The sequence below is a fragment of the Aquarana catesbeiana genome, linkage group LG06 (genome assembly GCF_042186555.1).
Source record: "Aquarana catesbeiana isolate 2022-GZ linkage group LG06, ASM4218655v1, whole genome shotgun sequence".
Lineage (NCBI taxonomy): Eukaryota > Metazoa > Chordata > Amphibia > Anura > Ranidae > Aquarana > Aquarana catesbeiana.
In genome coordinates this window covers 77,555,904-77,579,589 of record NC_133329.1, presented here as the reverse complement: position 1 = coordinate 77,579,589, position 23,686 = coordinate 77,555,904, and the positions used below count along the sequence as shown (strand labels likewise).

The 23,686-nt window shown below is 45.2% G+C and overlaps 2 protein-coding genes across 2 annotated transcripts in view; both read right to left on the bottom strand.

Annotated features, from left to right (window-relative positions):
* Positions 1 to 852: 852 nt before the first annotated feature.
* On the bottom strand, positions 853 to 1,773 carry LOC141148007 (olfactory receptor 1E5-like). The gene has a single exon (XM_073635163.1). The coding sequence runs from the start codon at positions 1,771 to 1,773 to the stop codon at positions 853 to 855; it is 921 nt and encodes a 306-aa protein (XP_073491264.1).
* Positions 1,774 to 15,611: 13,838 nt separating this feature from the next.
* LOC141148006 (olfactory receptor 1500-like) overlaps positions 15,612 to 23,686 on the bottom strand; it is a 28,868-nt gene continuing 20,793 nt past the window's right edge. Inside the window, exons 4-5 of the mRNA XM_073635162.1 lie at positions 15,873 to 15,889; positions 15,612 to 15,791 (exon numbers count right to left, since the gene is read on the bottom strand). Coding sequence (XP_073491263.1) covers positions 15,612 to 15,791; positions 15,873 to 15,889 — 197 coding nt within the window. The remainder of the gene's footprint in view (positions 15,792 to 15,872; positions 15,890 to 23,686) is intronic.

The following is a 23,686-nucleotide window of genomic DNA, read 5'->3' as shown; positions in this document are numbered from 1 at the left end:
TGATGCTGTGATTGGCCCAGAGCTATCACATGATCCCTGGCTACCTGTACCATATGATTAGCTGTAGCCAATCACTGATCACCATAGTTAGCAAGCTGTCATGAATGAAAGCCATTCATGACAGTAAAACCCATTGCTTATAGCAGTTATCATCACTGTTATAAGCAATAACAGTGTAGAACAAAACCCTGATCACCCCACCAGAGTAGTATAGTGTCAATGGTGACACTGAATTACTCTGATGAGAGTATGTAAAACAAATCTTAAAAAAAGAAAACAGTTTTTTTTTAAAAATGGAATTAAAAATTATTTATTATTATTATTAGTATATTTTTTTTTACACACTGTCACATATGATGGCTTTGTACTGCACTGGTGAGAGGATGTAAAAATTGACAAGTTCAAAAAGCTTACCATGCCTCTTATTAAATACCTTGGACTGTTTACTTTCCAAAAAGGGGTCACTTGGGGAGTATTTGTACTGTCCTGGCATTTTAGGGCCTCAAGAAATGACATAAGCTGTCAGTACATCAGGATTGATCAATTTTCAAATACACATACCATAGCTTGTATACGCTATAACTATCACACAAACCAATCAATATACACTTATTAGGATTTTGTCTTATCAAGGATATGTAGCAGAATACCTTTTGGCCTAAATTCTAAATTTATGAAGAAATTTGATTTTATTGGATATGTTTTATAACAAAAAATAGAAAATATCATTTTATTTTCAAATTTTTGAGTCTTTTTTCACTTATATAATAACAAATAAAAACCCAGTGGTGATCAAATACCACCAAAGTATTATCTTCTAAATATTTTTCATTCTTCCTTGTCTTTAAGAGTTCACTTGCCCTTCACCAATCTCATCATGGCTCTCTTGACTTCTTTATTACGTATGGTGTAAATCAGAGGATTTAACATGGGTGTTACTGCTGTGTATAGCACAGTGCAGATTTGCTCCAAGAGCTCTGAGTACCGAGATTGTGGAATCAGTACCACTGATGCTCCATTTGCATAGTAGAGGAGGATTACGGTGAGGTGGGATGAACAGGTGGAGAAGAGTTTTCTCCTTCCATAACTTGAATTAATATTTAGGATGATGGCAATTATTTTCACATAAGACGTCACAATGCACAGAAATGGAACAAAGACAAGCAACAAAAACTCAAAGTATATCAACATGAAGAACATTTCAGTTCCCGTACATGAAATTTTGATCAGAGCTTTGATATCACAGAAAAGTTGACTAATTACTTTTGAATGGCAAAACGACATAGTTGACGCTGCCTTTGTTATCAATAAAGAATTTGTACAAGCGGAGATCCAGGTGCCTGCAATGAGCATCAAACAGTTTTTTCTCCCCAAAATTTGGTTATAGTGTAAAGGCTTACAGATAGCAACATATCGGTCATATGCCATAATGAATAAAAGAATGTCTTCAGTGGTGCCAAATAGGAGGTAAAAGCAGAACTGAGTAAAGCATTGAGTAAATGATATTGTATTATTGTCAGTAAGTATCATGTGTAGAAGTTTGGGAACAGTGACTGTTGTAAAACAAAGATCTACAATGGACAAATTACAGAGAAACAGATACATGGGGGTGTGTAAATGGTCATCAATATATATCACTGTGATGATAATTATATTTATTAACAGGCATGTGAAATATATTGAAAGCAAAAAAACAAAAATGTTTAGCTTATCGTCTGCTCTAAAGAAAAATGGCACAATCTGAAACACTTTAGATGTTGTATCGTTGGCCATCAAAACTGCTCCTTTTTTGTAAGAAGCAATAAAATATGATCATAAAATAATGCCACTGTTTATTTGGAACATGACTGCATATTGCGAAAAATTTTCTTTTTTTTTGCTAACGTGTCAAGGAACATTTTTTATATATCTAAAAAAAAAAACCATTATGACAAAGTTTACAATTTTTTGGCACTGTAAATAAATACCTTAGAGCCCTTGCACACTGGGGCGGGGTGCGGCGTCGGCGGTAAAATGCCGCTATTAATAGCGGCGTTTTACCGTCGGTATGCGGCCGCTAGCGGGGCGGTTTTACCCCCTGCTAGCGGCTGAGAAAGGGTTAAAAACCACCGCAAAGCGCCTCTGCAGAGGCGCATTGCCGGCGGTATAGCCGTGCCGTCCCATTGATTTCAATGGGCAGGAGCGGTAAAGGAGCGGTATACACACCGCTCCTTCACCGCTCCGAAGATGCTGCTAGCAGGACTTTTATTACCGTCCTGCCAGCGCATCGCTCCAGTGTGCAAGCCCTCGGGGCTTTCACACAGGAATACATGCAGCGGCACTTTTGGGGCGGTTTGCAGGCGCTATTATTAGCGCAATAGCGCCTGCAAACCGCCCCAGTGTGCAAGGGCTCTTACTGGTAAAAAATAGTTATTAAAAACTTATAAAATAATAATTCAACAAGTATTTTTTTCCTTGTTTTCTTACTATAATAGTTATAGCTATACTAAAAATAGTAATCTGAAAGTCATGATAAATTTATGCATGAAAAGATAAAATCATTTTTAAGCTTTATCGAAGAAGGATATACAGTATTTAGGCCACATCAGCAAACAAAAATCATATAGGATGTCTGCACTAAAATATAAATATGAGCTTCTGCTTAAGCAATCTGTGACACTAGATGCAAGAATTATGATAGATATATGAAGCAGTGCTAAAAAATTTAACTCATTATTGTGAACACACAAAAATGAATCAATATAATAACTTTAAACTTATTTGGTGAAAAATTTGTATAAAGAAATGACACCAAATATATAAATAGTGTCCATAAAAGTCCATTCACAAGGGCTAAAAAAGGAAAAATATACAGTATGTGAAACAAGAAAGTCCACGGGAAACAAATCATTCACAATTCACTTGTCCCCACAATAACAATTTGTAGTGGATGAAAAATAAAAAGCATATAAGCCCATAGTGCTGCTTTTTGGGAGAGCAATTGTATCTGTTTTTATATGCAAGTTTTTTTTAAACCTATTGCCCAAGGATTTTCTTAGCGTGATTCCCTTTGCAAGTTTCACTTGTTATTTTTTTAATACATTTTTTTTTTTATGGGTTACACTATGGGCGTGTATGCTTTTTATTTTTCATCCTGCTGATGAACCAACCCTGGCTGGATCACGTTTGGAGTTCCCCTTCATAAGGAGATGTAATCCACGCATTTGACCGTACTATATGATGGTCCACAGGATCTGGTAAGAGGCTTTAATACTTGGTGTCACCTGTTGGTGGAAGCACTACAAATCGTGATTGTGGAGACACTAGTGGAGCAAGTGAATCGTGGATGATTTGTTTCCTTTAGACTTTCTTGTTTCACATATATTTTTCCTTTTTTAGCACTTGTGAATGGGCTGTTATGGACACTTATTTATTTATAAAATGGTGTGATTTCTTTATACACGTTTTTCACCTAATGAGTTTGATGTCATTATATTGATTAATTTTTGTGTGTTCACAATGTTGAGTTCAATTTTTTAGCTCTGCTTCTTATATCTATCACAATTCTTTCATCTATTGTCACAGATTGCTTAACCACTTTCCGCCCAGTAGGGGTTCAGTTATCCTGACTGGACCTCATATGATGTCTTTTAGGATAATTGTCGGCGCACGCCCAGCGTGTCCAATCACGGCTGATCACAGTGTAAACAGGAAGAGCCATTTATCGTCTTTTGCTCACTCGCGTTTGACAGACGCGAGTAGAAGAGAGCCGATCGGCGGTTCTCCTAACAGTAAAAGAGAGCCAATTGCGGATGCCCTCATTGGACCACCAGGGATGCCGCCAGGACCACCAGGGATGGCCAGCACACATGGATGACCAGGTATGCCCCCCATGGCCACCAGGGATGCCACACAGTGCCCTAAAATATACCAATCAGTGCCTAGAAATGGTGCAAGTCAGTGCCCACTACAAATGCCTGCCAGATGTCTCCTCATCAATGATGCCCAGCAGTGCCACCTATCAGTGTCCATCAGTGCCCATCTGTGACACCTATCAGTGTCACCCATAAGTACCGATCAGTGCTGCCTATCAGTGCCCATCAGTGCTGCCTATCAGTGCCCATCAGTGCTGCATACCAGTGCCACCTCATCAGTGCCACCTCATCGGTGCCACCTCATCAGTGCCCATCAATGCCCATCAGTGCAGCCTCATTAGTGCCTATCAGTGAAGGAGAAAACTTACTTATTTACAAAATTTTATAACAGAAACAAAGAAACTTTTTTTTTTTTAATTTTTGGTCTTTTTTTATTTGTTCCGCAAAAAATAAAAACCCCAGCAGTGATCAAATACCACCAAAAGAAAGCTCTATTTGTGGGAACAAAATGATGAAAAAAATTGTTTGGGTACAGTGTAGCATAACTGTGCAATTGTCATTCAAAGTGCGACAGCGCTGAAAGCTAAAAATTGGCCTGGGCAGGATGGGGTGAAAGTGCTTGGTATTGAAGTGGTTAAGCAGCAGCTCATAAGAGGCTTAATAATACTTGGTGTCACCTGGTGGTGGAAGCACTATGATTTGTTTCCTTTGGACATTCTTGTATTTTTCCTTATTAGCCCTTTTGAATGGACTTTATGGACACTATTTATATATTTGGTGTCATTTCTCTATACACGTTTTTCACCTAATAAGTTTGATGTCATTGTATTGATTCATTTTTGTGTGTTCATAATATTGAGTTCAATTTTTTAGCGCTGCTTCATATATTTATCACATATTAGCAAACAGCACAACAAGGATTTTGACAAAGGATTTTTTCTTAGTTTTTTAACTGAAATGCATGGCAACACAATAATGAATATTGCAACTACACATTTTTTGTAGTGTTTTCATTCATTGGCAGCCAATTAACTTTTTATGGGTTGCCTTTACTTAATGCAGCACAACAGTGTGAATTGGCCCTTAGTATAAGATCCACGAAGAGTATGTCAAGATCAATAAGGGTGAAAAAATAAATCATACATATTAAGGTTTCACATTTATAGTAAGTGTAAACTTAACATTTACATTCATTCATAGTCCTAGCCATGGCTGTCTCTGTTTAATTGCTTGCTGACCAGCTGCCGCGGTTATATTGCGGCAGGTTGGCATGGCTGCGCAAATCGCCGTAGCTATACGTCGGTTCTTTAAGAAGCTATAGCAGGTGTGCCCGCAGCCTGTCCCCCTAGCCATTCAATGTGCTCCGTGTCGCTATGTCCTCCAGGCACCCGCGATCGTTCCTGACAGAACGAAAACAGGGATCTGTGTGTGTAAACACACAAATCCGGTCCGTCAGGGGAGTAGAGACAGATTGTGAGTTACTACTAAGTAGGAACAACGCTATGTCTCCTCCAGTCACTCCCTCCCCAGTCACTCCCACCCCCCACAGTTAGAAACACACATAGGGAACACAGGTAAACCCTTGATCGCCCACTAGTGTTAACCCATTCCCTGCCAGTGACATTTATACAGTAATCAGTGGCTATTTTTAGCTCTGGTCGCTGTATAAGTGTCAATGGTCCCAAAATAGTGTCAAAAGTTTCCTGTTAAAAATCCGATCCCCGCCATTACTAGTAAAAAAATTAAAAATAAAAATGACATAAATCTTTCCCTTATTTTGTAGACGCTATAACTTTTGCGCAAACCAATCAATATAAGCTTATTGCAATTGTTTTTTACCAAAAATATATAGAAGAATATATACCGGCCTAAACTGATAAAGAAATAAATTTTTTGACATTTTTTGGGGGGGGATATTTATTATAGCAAAAAGTAAAAAATATTGTGTTTTTTTTTTTTCAAAATCGTTGCTCTTTTTTGTTTATAGCGCAAAAATTAAAAACCGCAGATCAAACACCACCAAAGAAAGCTCTATTTGTGGGGAAAAAAAGGACATCAATTTTGTTTGGGTACAACGTCACAGGACAGTGCAATTGTCAGTTAAAGCAACACAGTGCCGTATCACAAAAAATGGCCTGTTTAGGAAGGGGGCAAATCCTTCCGGGGCTGAAGTGGTTAAGATTTGTGGCTGGTTATGTTATGTCATATGTATTTTTCCTTGAACGGATATTGTTCCACCTGTATGTTTATTACAGCAGCTGCGTCCGCATTTATGCTTTGATCTGTTATGTCTTTCATACCCACAATAAAAACTTTTGGGGAAAAAAAAGATTTGTGGCTGAACAGAGGAGACTTTTTTTAGGTGTTATGAGCTGTTCTAAAAAAAAACAATGTTTGAAGACAAAGACGGGGCGGGGCACTGGGGCGGGGGCAGCGGTAAAGCGCCGCTATTGTAAGCGGCGCTTTACGGTCGGTATTCGGCCACTAGCGGGGTAGTTTTACCCCCCGCTAGCGGCTGAGAAAGGGTTAAAAACCACCGCAAAGCGCCTCTACAGAGCCGGCACTGTCCCATTGATATCACCGCTCTGAAGATGTTGCAAGAAGGACTTTTTTTCCCGTCCTGCTTGCGCACCGCTCCAGTGTGAAAGCCCTCAGGGCTTTCACACTGGAGAGACAGCAGCGGCTGTTTCGAGTCGGTTTGCAGTCGCTATTATTAGCGCAATAGCGCCTGCAAACTGCCTCAGTGTGAAAGGGCCCTTTAAGTGGAGCTCCAGTCTCCTTGGCAATTTTTTCCAAAAAGCACCCACGTGATTATCACTAGTTGTACAATAAAATTAGGATACTGTTGGAAGCGTAATCCTTCTTAATTATAAATTTGCCATTACTCACAGGATCGTTAGGCAGGCAGTGACCATTGACGATGTGGGCATCTGAAGCCCATTCCTATTTGCTTCTGGGATGCAGCTGGCTCATGCCTACACAGTAATGACACCTCGTGGCACACTGTTGTTTACAAGTTCCCATAACAATGGCAGCATTGGCGGAATTTCCCGCCCCGTTGCTATGGCAACCCGTCAATCAGCGCAGAACTTCCTGTCTCGAAATACCGTGAGATTTCATTGATAGGCCAATATTATTCAGCCAAATTTGAAAGGAAATTCCAATACCTATAGTTTAATAGTTATTATTAGTTAGTTATTCTTTCAAATTTACGAATTCACGAATTTACGAATTGCGATCATAATGAATGACCCGAAAAACGAAGAAAAAAAAATGAATGGGACGAAAATGAACACATTTTTCGGCCGTGTTCATGTCTAATCTTTAATATATTTGGCTTTCAAGACAATACAATTCTAGAATGATGCATTCAAAATGATCAGATGCAGATCAGGAAGGAAGCAAGCCATGGTTTCTCCAGCATGGGATGTTGTTAGCATTTTTGTCAAGTATTTTGCATAATAATTAGACATGTGCACAGCCAAAAAATTTGTTCATTTTCGTTTCATTCGTTTTTTTTTTTTTTCGCTTTTCGGGTCATTCGTTATGATCGCGATTCGTAAATTCGTAAATGCGTTCATTCGTACATTTGTACATTCGTAAATTCGAACATTCGTTCATTCGTACATTGGTTCATTCGTACATACGTACATTTTTACATTTGTTCATTTGTAAATTCGTACATGCGTAAATTCATAAAATCGTACATTTGTAAATTAGAAAATTCGGAAATTTGTAAATTCGAAGTCTGAAAATCCAAAAACCCGAAAATTCAAAAATCTGAAATAGTAACTAACTATTAAATTATAGGTATTGTAATTTCCTTTCAAATTTGACTGTCAGTGAACGTAACAAATACGAATTTATCCGAAGCTACGAATTATCCAAAACGAATGCTGCATCTAATCACATTGAACGGAACAAATTAATAATAAATAATAATAATACAACGTTGTTATTATTATTGTTATTTATTATTATTAATTCATTCCATTCCATTCCATTTTTTCGGATCATTCATAACTTTGGATAAATTTGTATGTGTTACGTTCACTAACAGCCAAATTTTAAAGGAAATTACAATACCTATAATTTAAAAGTTACTAGAATTTACTAATAGTTAAGTTATTATTAGTTAACTATTATTTCAGATTTCCGAATTTTTGAATTTACAAATTTACTAATTTACTAATGTACGAGTGTACGAATGTACGAATGTACATTCGTAAATTGCGAATGTATGAATGTACGAATGCCCGAATTTACGAATGTCCAATTTTATCGAATTTACGAATATTCGGAAAAAATTCGTTAAACAATTTTCGGTAATTCGGATATTCCCGAATTAATGAATTTGTCGAAATTCGTTAAAAAACGAATTCGGAACAAAACTAATTGCACATGCCTAATAATAATAACACTTACAACAGGTCCAGGTACAGGCATGCAGTGTGGTACACTGAAAGACTTCTTATGTGTTTGATTTTCTGTAATATTTATAATAACCTGGTGATGCTTATAACATTAGCACGCTAAAAAAAAAAATCCACCTAAGGGACAGATTTACAGTTAAAGATACATCACTAATTCACCGTGCCCTGTGGGACTGATTGCAACATTACACAATACTGAATTATTATTATTCATTTTTAACCTTCACATTTTCTCCATCTATGAATTCCATTATAAAATCCTGATTAAATAGGAAATTGAATGTTTCAGGTTGTGTCTCCATTTACATACTGACTCTACTTAATGTAAGAATACAATGCTTATTAACCGCTTGACCTTCGGAAGGTTTTTCCCCCTTCATGACCAGGACATTTTTTGCTATTCAAGCAACGTGCTCCATCATGCAACATTGAACCCAAATAAAATTTATATCATTTTTTTCAGAGCTTTGGTGGTATTTGATCACCAACGGGTTTTTTATTTTTTATTATATAAATGAAAAATGTTTTTTTTTAAAAAACAAAACCCAATGTTTTCTACTTTCTGATATAAATCATATCAAATAAAATTGAATTTCCTCATAAATTTAGGCCAAAATGTATCCTGCTACGTCTTTGGTAAGAAAAAAAAAATCCCAATAATTGTATACAGACTTTCCTCACTTAACCACTTCCCGCCCGGCCCATAGCAGATGACGGCCGGGTGGTGGTTCAATTATCCTGACTGGGCGTCATATGACGTCCAGCAGGATAACATGCCACCGCGCGCCCGCGGGGGTGCGCATCGCGGCGATCGGTGGATCGGTATGTCAGTCTTACACACCACTACACCAATCTTGGTAAAGAGCCTCCGGCGGAGGCTCTTTACCACGTGATCAGCCGTGTCCAATCACGGCTGATCACAATGTCAATAGGAAGAGCCGTTGATCGGCTCTTCCTCACTCACGTCTGACAGACGCGAGTAGAGGAGAGCCGATAAGCGGCTCTCCTGGCAGAGGGGGTCTGTGCTGATTGCTTATCAGCGCAGCCCCCCCTCAGATCACCACACTGGACCACCAGGGATCGCCACTAGGACCACCAGGGAAGGGGCAACATGTGGATGGCCAGGTATGTACCCCATGGCCATCCACATGTGCCCAGTCAGTGCCCAATCTGTGCCAATCAGTGCCCACAAATGGGCACTGATTGGCACCATTATGTTGCAGTGATGCCCAGCAATGTCACCCTTAGGGGCATCAGTGCAAACAATCAGTGTCATCAGTGCCACCCATCAGTGTCCATCGGTGCCACCTGTCAGTGCCCATCCGTGCCCATCTGTACCAACTATCAGTGCCACCCATAAGTACCCATCAATGCCACCTACGAGTGCCCATCAATGCCACCTATGAGTGCCCATCAGTGCCGCCCATCAGTGCCGCATACCAGTGCCCACATTACCAGCCATTGTAATTAGTTGCTAGTGCTATATCAGCTACTTCCATGATACACACCTAGGGCTCACCTAAGGTCTGTCACTGGCACCCTGCAAGGCGGACTCCCCTTAATCAACTGCTGCACACACCTACCTCCCAGCTCCAACCAGTAACTTTCAGATACATTTATGAGACTTTAATGTCATGTTTCCTTTCATTTATTAATCAAGCTGGGCATCTGTGTGTGCTGAGTGGTGGCCATCTGTGTGTTGTTCTGTTTTTAGACAACGTTGTCTATTTTATTTTCTCAGTGGTGGTTTGTGGTTCACTTATTGTCATATTTTTTGATTTTGTGTTTGGTGTATATGTGGAACTATTTTTCAAAACTAAATTATTTACATTTTTGCTAAATTGCTGGTTCCTTGTTGAAGAATTATTTTTTCCTTGGGTGGAACTGGTATCTCATCCTGTTCCCTCCCCTTGTGTCCCCTCTTTTTTGATATACCAGTGCCACCTATCAGTGCCCATCAGTGCCACCTATCAGTGCCCATCAGTGCCGCCTATTAGTGCCCATCATCAGTGCCCGTCAGTGCCACCTCATCAGTGCCACCTCATTGGTGCCACCTCATCAGTGCCGCCATATCAGTGCTCGTCATTGAAGAAGAAAACTGTCACGGAACGTCCCACACTCTGCTTGAGTGCTTCTGTCAGTATACCGCTTCCTAAGTTCTGGAACACGAGTCCAATGGATCTGGCTATAGGAACCCCCAAGAACTAGACAACACCAGTCTTGGAGTACATCAGAACTAACTCTTTATTTGAGATCTCACACACATTTATACAGCAGGCTGACTCAAAGCTAACCTAATTAACATGAGCTAATTTACTAAAAAATGTACCCAGACCAGATGACAGACTTGTGGGCACCGAGCTTCACACAGTAGTATAAACACAATAGCAGGAGCTAATTACAATTAACAATACAAACAACAATCTCCCCCCTCCTGTTCGTCTCCTTGCCAGTGCTGGTGGCTAATGTGATCAGCTCATTCAATTAACATAAACACAGGTAGTTGGAGTTGATGACACCAGCATCTCCTCACAGGATGTGTCCCAACAGTATGAATCAGTCTTATCAGCAGGGGGCTGCTGGAGGAATCCCCCCTCCCTCTTCAGGGACACAAATCCCAAATGACCACAGCAAGGAGTCCCCAACAGAATCAAACAACATACAATATATACATATATACACGACTGAGTCCGATTAGTACTGTTCAGACTGGATTTCTAATTCACCTCACAAAGAGTATTGTTTCCTTGAAAATCCAGGGCCCATAATCAAAAGGCAAGAGGCTTGCATTCAGTCCTCTCTAACAGCCTCTGTCCTGGCTAGGTCTGTCACATTTCTCCCCTTTCGGCAGGAGACTAACACAGGAGGAGACCCCAGACGGGTTGACTCCGAAGTTAGTCCATAGTTCCAGTCCTCTACTGCCTGTACCCACACAGTACCCCAAACAAATTTTTCCAAACAGAGCCTTACTCACCCAGCCAACCTCTGCCTCTCTCAGAGAACATATCTGCCGCTGGGGAGAGGCCTGGACTGGCCCTTCTCCCTGGAGTCCTTTCTGCCACTGGAGAGAAGACAGGGGGACTGAGCTCACTCCATCCTGTTGTTGGTGATCTGGGCCAACTGCCCAGCATCCCTGGGGTATACAGGTGGGTACTGAAGCCCCATCCACCGACACCAGATCAAGCTGCAGTTGTGAGGTGATGACTGCATTCTCTCCTTGGATCCTGATCTGCAGCTCACGATAGACTGCCACCTCCTCAACTTGGGCCTCCACAATTGCTGCAGGTGTGGGGCAGAGGTCTTGGACCCTCTGTCCGGTTGCCAGCACTTCTGCTGGGGGGTTGCTAGGTGGTTCCTCCTCTACAGAAACGTCTATCAAATCCTCAGTCTCTGGAGTTGCTAAAAGTGTGGGACAAAGGTCTTGGACCCTCTGTTCAGTTACCAGATCTTCAGCTGGAGAAGTTTGTTGTAACTCCATAGATGCTGCTGGCAGAAAATCACATGTCCCTGTCAGTGTTGTGGGAGAAAGGCCGACTACCTCTTCTCTCAAGAAGGCCGAAGCCACTGTTGGTGCTGGGCAGAGCACAGTGAACTTTGGCCCTGATAGCAGCTCTTCTGCTGGAGGCTCATCAGGGTGTTCTTCCTCAGCAGAAAAGTCTATCAAATCCCATGTCTCTGCAACTGATGTCTGGGGATATAGGCTCACCATCTCCTGTCCATGGAACCCAGAAGATGCTATCATTTCTGGGCAGAGGTTAGCAGAGCTCTGCCCTGTTGTAAGCACTTCAGGTTTGGGGACGGCAATCTCCGGAATTTCCACTGCCGATTCTCTGGCATGCTGCTGAATGTGTTCTAGCAGTTTCCTGTATGCCATTTCCAGATGCTGTTCCTTCCTTAGCAAATGGTCCAGATCAGGTTTGAGCTCTGAGACCCCTGCAAGACCGAGCATAGCCTCTCTATATTCTCGCAGGTCCTCAAGGTCAGGTTCCCCTTCATCGCCAAACATAAAATGATCTGTAAGGCTCTCCCACAGCAATCCAGGGCCTCCAAAGTCATATCCCTCCGGAGAGCATTCTGTTGTCTCCCCTAAATATCCCTGCTCTGCGTGCCATTGCAGAGCCCGATAACGATTGTCCAGCTCTATCTCCTGCTGGACCAGCCTGTCCAACTCAGTCACCCATTGCTCCTGGGGCCACTCTCCCAGGAATGCCATCCGCAATGCCCGTTGGTCACTGGCCCGTTGCTCTTGGGTTGGAAAGCACTTGCCCTGTTTTATACCAGCGAGCTGGAGGGCTCCAATCCAGAGCTCCCCCCCGAATTTGCTGCCTGAGCTCCAGGTATTCATCCTCAGACACAGTCCAGGTTTATGTTGAAAGGATGATCTGCAGCAGCCCTGGGAACTCTGATGCCAGGTCCATATCTCCGCTGGGGTGACTGAAGTCTGCTATGCTGATCTTGGATCCAGTTGGAGGTTTGGATGTCCCAGACTGCAGGAAGCTTTCCAGCTGCTTGCCACCAATGTCACGGAACATCCCACACTCCGCTTGAGTGCTTCCGTCAGTATACCGCTTCCTAAGTTCTGGAACACGAGTCCAATGGATCTGGCTATAGGAACCCCCAAGAACTAGACAACACCAGTCTTGGAGTACATCAGAACTAACTCTTTATTTGAGATCTCGCATACATTTATACAGCAGGCTGACTCAAAGCTAACCTAATTAACATGAGCTAATTTACTAAAAAATTTACCCAGACCAGATGACAGACTTGTGGGCACCGAGCTTCACACAGTAGTATAAACACAATAGCAGGAGCTAATTACAATTAACAATACAAACAACAATCTCCCCCCTCCTGTTCGTCTCCTAGCCAGTGCTGGTGGCTAATGTGATCAGCTCATGTAATTAACATAAACACAGGTAGTTGGAGTTGATGACACCAGCATCTCCTCACAGGATGTGTCCCAACAGTATGAATCAGTCTTATCAGCAGGGGGCTGCTGGAGGAATCCCCCCTCCCTCTTCAGGGACACAAATCCCAAATGACCACAGCAAGGAGTCCCCAACAGAATCAAACAACATACAATACATACATATATACACGACTGAGTCCGATTAGTACAGTTCAGACTGGATTTCTAATTCACCTCACAAAGAGTATTGTTCCCTTGAAAATCCAGGGCCCATAATCAAAAGGCAAGAGGCTTGCATTCAGTCCTCTCCAACAGCCTCTGTCCCGGCTAGGTCTGTCACAAAAACGTACTTATTTACAAAAAATTTAAACAGAAACAAAGAAAAACTTGTTTTTTTTTCAAAATTTTCGGTCTTTTTTTATTTGTTGCGCAAAAAATAAAAACCGCAGAGGTGATCAAATACCACCAAAAGAAATCTCTATTTGTGGGAACAAAATGATAAAAAATATGTTTGGGTACAGTGTTGCATGACCGCCAATTGTCATTCAAATTGCGACAGCGCTGAAAGCTGAAAATTGGCCTAGGCGGGAAGGTGTCTAAGTGCCTGGTATTGAAGTGGTTAATGACCAGGTTCTGTTCCAATGACCAGGTCGTTAAAAATTACTTGGTCATTGAACGAAGAGCCACAAGTAATCAATATTTTAAGCATACTTAACTTCTGTACTGTACTGTATTGTGAAAAAAAATGGTCTAAACACAAAACTCCAGCTCAATAACATTGTTTTAATTTGCATAAGCCTTGTTGACTCACTGAGCATATGCCCATTTGACTCTTCTCACTCCAGTAAGCCTCCTCACTAACCGGTGGTGGTTCTATTGTCTGTCTCTTCACCTCAACAATGATGTCACGTGGAATCCCACTTCTAGTTACACAATTTGTTTTCACCGTCTATTCAAAGACTGTTGTGTTTATGTTTAAAAACAACCTTTATATGATGGCACATGGACTTTAGTTTGGGTGTGAATTTCACATCTCTTTTTCATTATCATTAGTCTTTGCGATCATTGCACAGTGTACATTAGTTTGTATATACATGAATTTTTCATTTTTTTGAGCGCTGCACAAAAAATTTTTTACTTTTAACCTATTTTTTTATTTACACTTGTCTTAGTGTTGTGCTGGCTGCTATTAGATATATGTCAGCGTGATATACACCAATTTTTCTATTTATATTTATATTCGGCTGTAAACCAAGGGACAATCATCCATGTGTGCAGGGTGGGTCACAGTTATCCCCCCCCTCGGAGGCCCGTGTGCAGTGAACACCCTGTGCTCCCATGGAGGATACGCCACCGCTTACACCCAATCTCTCTGAACTCTTTACAGCTAACTTTCCACCTATCTTATGCCAGATTAAAAATTTGTTAACTCAATGGTCCTATCTTCCCATATCTTGGATAGGTAAAATTAACATTATTAAGATGGCTATATTACCTAAAATTCTTTATCTCTTTAAGGTTTTACCCATCTCAGTCCCAACATACTTTTTTAGAATATTGCAGCATAAACTAACAACATTTGTTTGGGGTTCTTCAAAACCCCTTTTGCCTAAACATATACACTATACCTTTCGAAACTTAAAGGTGGTCTCGGATTTCCTAATTTATCTACTTATTATCATGTGGCTCATTTGGCAAAATACCTAAATACCATGCAACCAATGAAATCCCACTCTGGGTAACTCTGGAATCTTTAGATTGTGAACCATTATTAATATCTAATCTCTTATGGTTGTGACCCTCTGATCAGAAAAAAACTCACAAATCCAATTACTAAACATTCCCTTGTAATTTGGGACTGATTTAAATCGATATATGGCCTACAATCACCCCATATTCCACCCTTATCGTTTCTTAAAAATCCTCTTTTTTTACCCCACTTGGAAATGTCCTAAATGGCTTAAAGCATGGACCACCTCTAAATTAACCCAACTACATTATCCTATATCCTTTAATTCCTTTAAAATGTTCCCTGACTTATGTGAAAGTCATCGACTTCCAAACTTAGAACTTATATCACCGATATCTCCAGATAACATTTTTTTTTTCATGTCTAATATTCTCGGAAAATTCGCACTTGATAAATTATCATATTTTGAGAAGATATGTAAACATGACCCCCACGCAAAAGGACTTATTTTGAATCTTTACGCTCAAATCATTTCTAAACCTGATTCTGGTCAACCCTCGTATGTAGCTAAGTGGGAGTCCAATCTTGGAGTTTCGTTGGAAACAGCGGTATGGCACAAAATGTGGATTACTACAAAATCTTCCTCTCAAAATAGAAACCAATTACAAAGTACTTACACGTTGGTACTTAGTCCCTACCAGAGTTGCGAAATTAGACCCCAATTACTCCTCATCGTGCTTTCGAGACTGTACTGAACGTGGATCACATCTCCATGTCTGGTGGATTTGCCCAATTGTAAAAGAATTTTGGAAAGATATATTCCACATGATTTCAGCATTATTTGCAGTGTCCATCTTTCCTGACCCTTTGATAGCACTCTTGAATTTAAAACCAACAACTCCCTCCAATAATCAGTTCAAACTCTTATTACAGTTCACTACAGCCGCAGAACAAATAATCGCTAAAGCCTGGAAATCCCCTACCTTGGTATTAACTGAAACTAAACATAGAATTAATCAAGTTATGATTCACACCAAAATAGAAGCTATAACTCAAGACAAAATACCTAAATTTAAGAAAATATGGCTCCCTTCGATGACACACTATTTGCCTCCTAATTTTGATGAATCCTTGTTGATGTCTTGGTAAATTTTCCCTACATTTTAATTTTTTCCATGACTATTATATGATTGAAGCAACACATTGCTTCAGAGATCCCTTCTCTTGCATTTCCTTTCTCCTCTTTTCCTTTCTTCCCTTTCTAACCCCTTCTCTATTCTACTGTTCTTCTACCTTTTTCTTGTGCCTCTTCTTTCTCTTCATCAGGTTCAAGTAGCGTTACCTTTAATTGCATTCCTTGTTTCTTATGACACTACAACATTACTGATATTTGCTCCTGCTTGAATTATAACAGTGATAATCCCTTAACGCTTCCTTTATTAAATACTCTAGATAATCTCAACTTCTTATTAACTTGAGACTTCGTTGTATTACCATTGTTCATGTTTAGAATTATTCTCTCTTGACTAGTATAGGGAATTGTCTCTTTGAGTTATTAATATTTTGACTAAAGTATAAGAAAAATGTAACTTTTAGTTACATTAAGGAACTATAATCTTCTATTGTATCCTAACATATTATATTCCTGTATCGCTTTTAAACTCCCTCAATAAACATATTTGATGAGAAATTCACAAGTTAGATACCCTAAATCAGGGGTCCTCAAACTTTTTAGACAGGGGGCCAGTTCACGGTCCCTCAGACTGTTGGGGGGCCGCACTATAGTTTAAAAAAAATATGAACTAATTCCTTAATTCCTATGCACACATCTTTTTTGTAGTGCAAAAGAATAAAAGAATGAATAATAAATAATAATATATATATAGGGGATGGACAGGGGGACAGAGGGATGGACAGTGGGGTGGACAGGGGGACAGAGGGACAGTGGGGTGGACAGGGGGACAGAGGGGTGGACAGGGGGACAGTGGGGTGGACAGGGGGACAGTGGGGTGGACAGGGGGGTGGACAGGGGGACAGTGGGGTGGACAGGGGGACAGAGGGGTGGACAGAGGGGGGACAGTGGGGTGGACAGAGGGGGGACAGTGGGGTGGACAGTGGGGTGGACAGGGGGACAGAGGGGTGGACAGGGGGACAGTGGGGTGGACAGGGGGACAGTGGGGTGGACAGGGGGGTGGACAGGGGGACAGTGGGGTGGACAGGGGGACAGAGGGGTGGACAGAGGGGGGACAGAGGGGTGGACAGAGGGGGGACAGTGGGGTGGACAGAGGGGGGACAGTGGGGTGGACAGTGGGGTGGACAGGGGGACAGAGGGGTGGACAGAGGGGGGAGGGGTGGACAGAGGGGGGGGACAGGGGGACAGAGGGGTGGACAGGGGGACAGAGGGGTGGACAGGGGGACAGAGGGGTGGACAGGGGGACAGAGGGATGGACAGAGGGGTGGACAGTAGGGGGGACAGGGGGACAGTAGGGGGGACAGGGAGACAGTGGGGTGGACAGGGGGACAGTGGGGTGGACAGAGGGGTGGACAGGGGGACAGTGGGGTGGACAGGGGGACAGAGGGGTGGACAGTGGGGTGGACAGGGGGACAGAGGGGGGACAGGGGGAGGACAGGGGGACAGAGGGGGGACAGGGGGACAGAGGGGGGACAGTGGGGTGGACAGGGGGACAGTGGGGTGGACAGAGGGGTGGACAGGGGAACAGAGGGGTGGACGGGGGGGTGGACAGGGGGACAGTGGGGTGGACAGGGGGACAGTGGGGTGGACAGGGGGGTGGACAGGGGGACAGTGGGGTGGACAGGGGGACAGAGGGGTGGACAGAGGGGGGACAGTGGGGTGGACAGAGGGGGGACAGTGGGGTGGACAGAGGGGGGAGGGGTGGACAGAGGGGGGGGACAGGGGGACAGAGGGGTGGACAGGGGGACAGTGGGGTGGACAGAGGGGGGACAGAGGGGTGGACAGAGGGGGGACAGGGGGACAGTGGGGTGGACAGGGGGACAGTGGGGTGGACAGGGGGACAGTGGGGTGGACAGGGGGACAGAGGGGGGACAGGGGGACAGTGGGGTGGACAGAGGGGGGACAGGGGGACAGAGGGGTGGACAGGGGGACAGAGGGGTGGACAGTGGGGTGGACAGGGGGACAGAGGGGTGGACAGGGGGACAGTGGGGTGGACAGAGGGGGGACAGGGGGACAGTGGGGTGGACAGGGGGACAGTGGGGTGGACAGGGGGGCAGTGGGGAGGACAGGGGGACAGTGGGGTGGACAGGGGGACAGTGGGGTGGACAGTGGGACAGAGGGATGGACAGAGGGGTGGACAGTAGGGGGGACAGGGCAGTGGGGTGGACAGGGGGACAGAGGGGGGACAGGGGGAGGACAGGGGGACAGAGGGGGGACAGTGGGCTGGACAGGGGGACAGTGGGGTGGACAGGGGGACAGAGGGGTGGACGGGGGGGTGGACAGGGGGACAGGGGGACAGTGGGGTGGACAGGGGGACAGAGGGGTGGACAGAGGGGGGACAGTGGGGTGGACAGAGGGGGGACAGTGGGGTGGACAGAGGGGGGACAGGGGGACAGAGGGGTGGACAGGGGGACAGAGGGGTGGACAGGGGGACAGAGGGGTGGACAGGGGGGGGGACAGGGGGACAGAGGGGTGGACAGGGGGACAGTGGGGTGGACAGTGGGGGGACAGAGGGGGGACAGGGGGACAGTGGGGTGGACAGGGGGACAGTGGGGTGGACAGAGGGGTGGACAGTGGGGTGGACAGGGGGACAGTGGGGTGGACAGTGGGGTGGACAGGGGGACAGTGGGGTGGACAGGGGGACAGTGGGGTGGACAGAGGGGTGGACAGTGGGGTGGACAGGGGGACAGTGGGGTGGACAGGGGGACAGTGGGGTGGACAGTGGGGTGGACAGTGGGGTGGACAGGGGGACAGTGGGGTGGACAGGGGGACAGTGGGGTGGACAGTGGGGTGGACAGGGGGACAGTGGGGTGGACAGGGGGACAGTGGGGTGGACAGAGGGGTGGACAGTGGGGTGGACAGGGGGACAGTGGGGTGGACAGTGGGGTGGACAGGGGGACAGTGGGGTGGACAGTGGGGTGGACAGGGGGACAGTGGGGTGGACAGGGGGACAGAGGGGTGCTCACCTGTTCGTAGGCTGTTGCTTGAAGCCTCCGCTCTCTGTCACTCTTCGCGCCTCCTGTCTCCGTGCGGCGTGCGGGACTGTGCTGGGAACTACACTTCCCAGCATGCAGCGCAGCACACAGAGCCCTCCATTACTGGTGTGGGGGAGGCGGCTTGGGCGGAGCGGAGCGGATATGCTCCCTGCCGAAGCCGAGCCGACCTGGCCCCGGCCCGAGCCTGGATTGTCAGGAATCCGGCCCTGGGTCTGTTGGGCCGGATAAATGTCCTCGGCGGGCCGCATGTGGCCCGCGGGCCGTAGTTTGAGGACCCCTGCCCTAAATAAACAAAATCCCCCACTCTTGATATCCCGCAAATTAACAAGACTACAAAATTATCTCTGATTACTCCTTTTAGAGAACTTTGAGAAGGCTTCCAGGAGATTAAAAATTACATATTATGTTAATGGGAATAGGGCTGGGAAGATTTTAGCCAAAGCCTCCGAGGCTGCATGTATAAATCAAAATTCCTTACATAATACACCCTCATACTAAAGACCAACGCTATCATCCTAAAGATATAGCGGATGCCTTCAGCCACTACTACAGTTCATTAGGGATGAGCCGAACACCCCCCGGTTCGGTTCGCACCAGAACCCGCGAACGGACCGAAAGTTTGCACGAACGTTAGAACCCCATTGACGTCTATGGGACTCGAACGTTCGAAATCAAAAGTGCTCATTTTAAAGGCTAATTTGCATGGTATTGTCCTAAAAAGGGTTTGGGGACCCGGGTCCTACCCCAGGGGACATGTATCAATGCAAAAAAAACTTTTAAAAACGGCCGTTTTTTCGGGAGCAGTGATTTTAATGATGCTTAAAGTAAAAAAAAAAAAGTGAAATATTCCTTTAAATATCGTACCTGGGGGGTGTCTATAGTATGCCTGTAAAGTGACGCGTGTTTCCCATGTTTAGAACAGTCCCTGCACCAAATGTCATTTTTAAAGGAAAAAATCTCATTTAAAACTGCTTGCGGGTTTAATGTCATGTCGGGTCATGGCAATATGGATGAAAATCAGTGAGACAAACGGCATGGGTACCCCCCAGTCCATTACCAGGCCCTTTGGATCTTGTATGGATATTAAGGGGAACCCCGCACCCAAATTAAAATAAGGAAAGGTGTGGGGCCACCAGGCCCTATATACTCTGAACAGCAGTATACAGGCGGTGCAAACAAGACAGGGACTGTAGGTTTGTTGTTAAGTAGAATCTGTTTGTAATTTTGAACATTTTTAACGTGTTTAGCTCCAGCCAAAAAATCTTTTCTAAGCTTTTTGGAAAACATAGGGAAGGGTTATCACCCCTGTGACATTTGTTTTGCTGTCTTTCCTCCTCTTCAGAAGATTTCACCTCACTTTTTTGTCCCAATGAAAAATGTTTTTTGAAAATTTGGGTTTTTTTGTGGAACAAGGATTGGAAAGCATCAGTGGAAAGGAGAAATTGTTTTCCCGTATTAACTCTTACAGGAGAGAATTTCCCTTCCTAGGGGTAGATTTCATCTCACTTCCTGTTGTCTCCTTCCGTTTGCAAGTAGGAGTCGTTTGTAAGTTAGATGTTTGAAAGTAGGGTCCTGCCCTATATACTCAGCAGAAATTTGGGCCTTAGGTGTTGCTGTGGCCACAACACTGTAAGCCCTCACAGGGACCTGCTGTGAAATATTAGATCAAGAATTGTAATTACATGCCCCTGTTGAACAGGAGCTGAAAAATTAGGCCTTAGGCACTGGTGCTGGTGCCACAACACTGCAACCCCTCACAGACACTCTAGTTGGAACGCAGGAATGAGCCCTGCTGCAAAGTATTGCTTCAAAAATTGTAATTATACGCCCCTGTTAGACAGGGGCAGAAAAATTGGGCCTTAGGCACTGGTGCTGGTGCCACAACACTGCAACCCCTCACAGACACTCTAGTTGGAATGCAGGAACGAGCCCTGCTGCAAAGTATTACATCAAAAATTGTAATTACATGCCCCTGTTAGACAGGGGCAGAAAAATTGGGCCTTAGGCACTGGTGCTGGTGCCACAACACTGCAACCCCTCACAGACACTCTAGTTGGAACGCAGGAACGAGCCCTGCTGCAAAGTATTGCATCAAAAATTGTAATTACACGTCCCTGTTAGACAGGGGCAGAAAAATTGGGCCTTAGGCACTGGTGCTGGTGCCACAACACTGCAACCCCTCACAGACACTCTAGTTGGAATGCAGGAACGAGCCCTGCTGCAAAGTATTACATCAAAAATTGTAATTACACGCCCCTGTTAAACAGGGGCTGAAAAATTGTGCCTTAGGCACTGGTGGTGGCGCCCAGAACAAAAAATGTTCTTACAAGCTATCAGCGTGATGATTGAGGAGGAAGAGGATAATTACTCAGGGATAGTCACTCAGCATCAGCATAGGCAGTCTTTGAAGGGATCTGAGATTTCAAAAAAAATTATTCGGGTACATCAGCATCAGGTGCTTGGTAGCTGGTGGTGATCCAAGACTCATTCATTTTTATGAAGGTCAGCCGATCGACCGAGTCGGTGGACAGACGCACCCTGTGATCGGTTACCACGCCTCCAGCAGCACTGAATGTGCGTTCCGAAAGAACGCTGGATGCAGGACAGGCCAGTAGCTCAATTGCATACTGTGCAAGCTCTGGCCAGTGATCCATCCTCAAGACCCAGTAACCCAGAGGATTTTCGGTGGGAAAGGTGTCCAAGTCTGATCTTGCCCCTAGGTATTCCTGCACCATGTAAAACAGACGCTGGCGATGGTTGCTGGAACCGATCATACCTTGGGGCTGCGGACCAAAAAATTGTCTGAACGCATCGGTCAGACGGCCACCTTCTCCACCGCTCCTTCTTTGACTGACCGAAGCCTCAGCAACACGTTGTCCAGAAACAGGAGTTTGTAACCTCCCAGTCTCTGGGAACGCGTTGCACAGACCTTTCTGCAAGGCCTCCCGAAGATGTTTCATCCTCTGCTCCCTCTGCGATGGCAAGATAAGGTCCGCAACCTTACCCTTGTAACGTGGATCAAGGAGGGTTGCCAGCCAGTATTGGTCCTTCTCCTTGATACCACGAATACGAGGATCCTTACGCAGGCTTTGCAGGATCAGGGAGGCCATGCAGCGTAGGTTTGCTGAGGCATTCGGTCCGGAGTCCTCTGGGTCACTAAGAACGACATGGTCCGCAGCCACCTCCTCCCAGCCACGTACAAGTCCATGTGTTTCTTGGGACTGATCCCTTAAAGACTGCTGCTGATGCTGAGTGCCAGGCTCCACCTCCATACTGACACAATCTTCCTCCTCCTCCTCTTCCTCCTCGTCCTCTTCCTGTGTGATCGGCGGGCACGCAGGAACACTGTCTGGATAAAGGGGGCCTTGAGAGCTAAGGAAGTCCTCCTCTTCCTGCCTCTGTTCTGCCTCAAGTGCCCTGTCCATTATTCCGCACAGCGTGTGCTCCAACAGGTGGACAAGGGGGACAGTGTCACTGATGCATGCACTGTCACTGCTCACCATCCTCGTGGCCTCCTCGAATGGTGACAGGACAGTGCATGCATCCCTGATCATGGCCCACTGGCGTGGGGAAAAAAAACCAAGCTCCCCTGACCCTGTCCTGGTGCCATAGTCGCACAGGTACTCATTGATGGCCCTCTGCTGCGTGTGCAGCCGCTGCAGCATGGCCAACGTTGAGTTCCACCTGGTGGGCATGTCACAGATTAGGCGGTTCTTGGGCAGGTTAAACTCCTTTTGGAGGTCCGTCAGCCGAGCACTGGCATTATATGACCGGCGGAAATGCACACAGACTTTCCTGGCCTGCCTCAGGACATCCTGTAAGCCCGGGTACCTGCCCAAGAACCGCTGCACCACCAAGTTAAGGACGTGAGCCAAACAGGGCACATGGGTCATTTGTCCCTGTCGGAGGGCAGAGAGGAGGTTGGTGCCATTGTCGCAAACCACCATTCCTGCCTTAAGTTGGCGTGGCGTCAACCACCTCTGAACCTGCCCCTGCAGAGCTGACAGAACCTCTGCCCCAGTGTGGCTCCTGTCCCCCAAGCACACCAGCTCAAGCACCGCATGTCATCTTTTGGCCTGCGTACTTGCGTAGCCCCTTGAACGCCTACGGAGCACCGAGGAAGAGGCCATGGAGGAAGAAGAAGAGGAGGGGGTGGAGGAGAGAGGTGTGTCACAATCAGCATTTTGGAGGCGTGGTGGCGGAACAACCTCCAACACTACTGCACCTTGTCCTGCATCCTTCCCAGCTGCCAGCAGAGTCACCCAATGCGCCGTGAAACTTAGGTAACGTCCCTGTCCATGCCTGCTGGACCATGAGTCAGCGGTAATATGCACCTTACCGCTGACCGCCCTGTCCAGCGAGGCATGGACATTGCCTTCCACATGCCGGTAGGGAGCCGGAATTGCCTTCCGTGAGAAAAAGTGGCGTTTGGGTACCTGCCACTGAGGAACCGCACATTCCACAAACTCACGGAAGGGGGCAGAGTCTACCAACTGAAAAGGCAGCAGTTGAAGTGCTAGCAATTTTGCCAAGCTAGCATTCAACCGCTGGGCATGTGGATGGCTGGGAGCAAACTTCTTTCGGCGGTGCAGCAGCTGGGGCAGGGAAA

Bases quoted from the DNA above. Each gene is read 5' to 3' on its own strand.
- LOC141148007 (XM_073635163.1), bottom strand. From the start codon at position 1,773: ATGGCCAACGATACAACATCTAAAGTGTTTCAGATTGTGCCATTTTTC.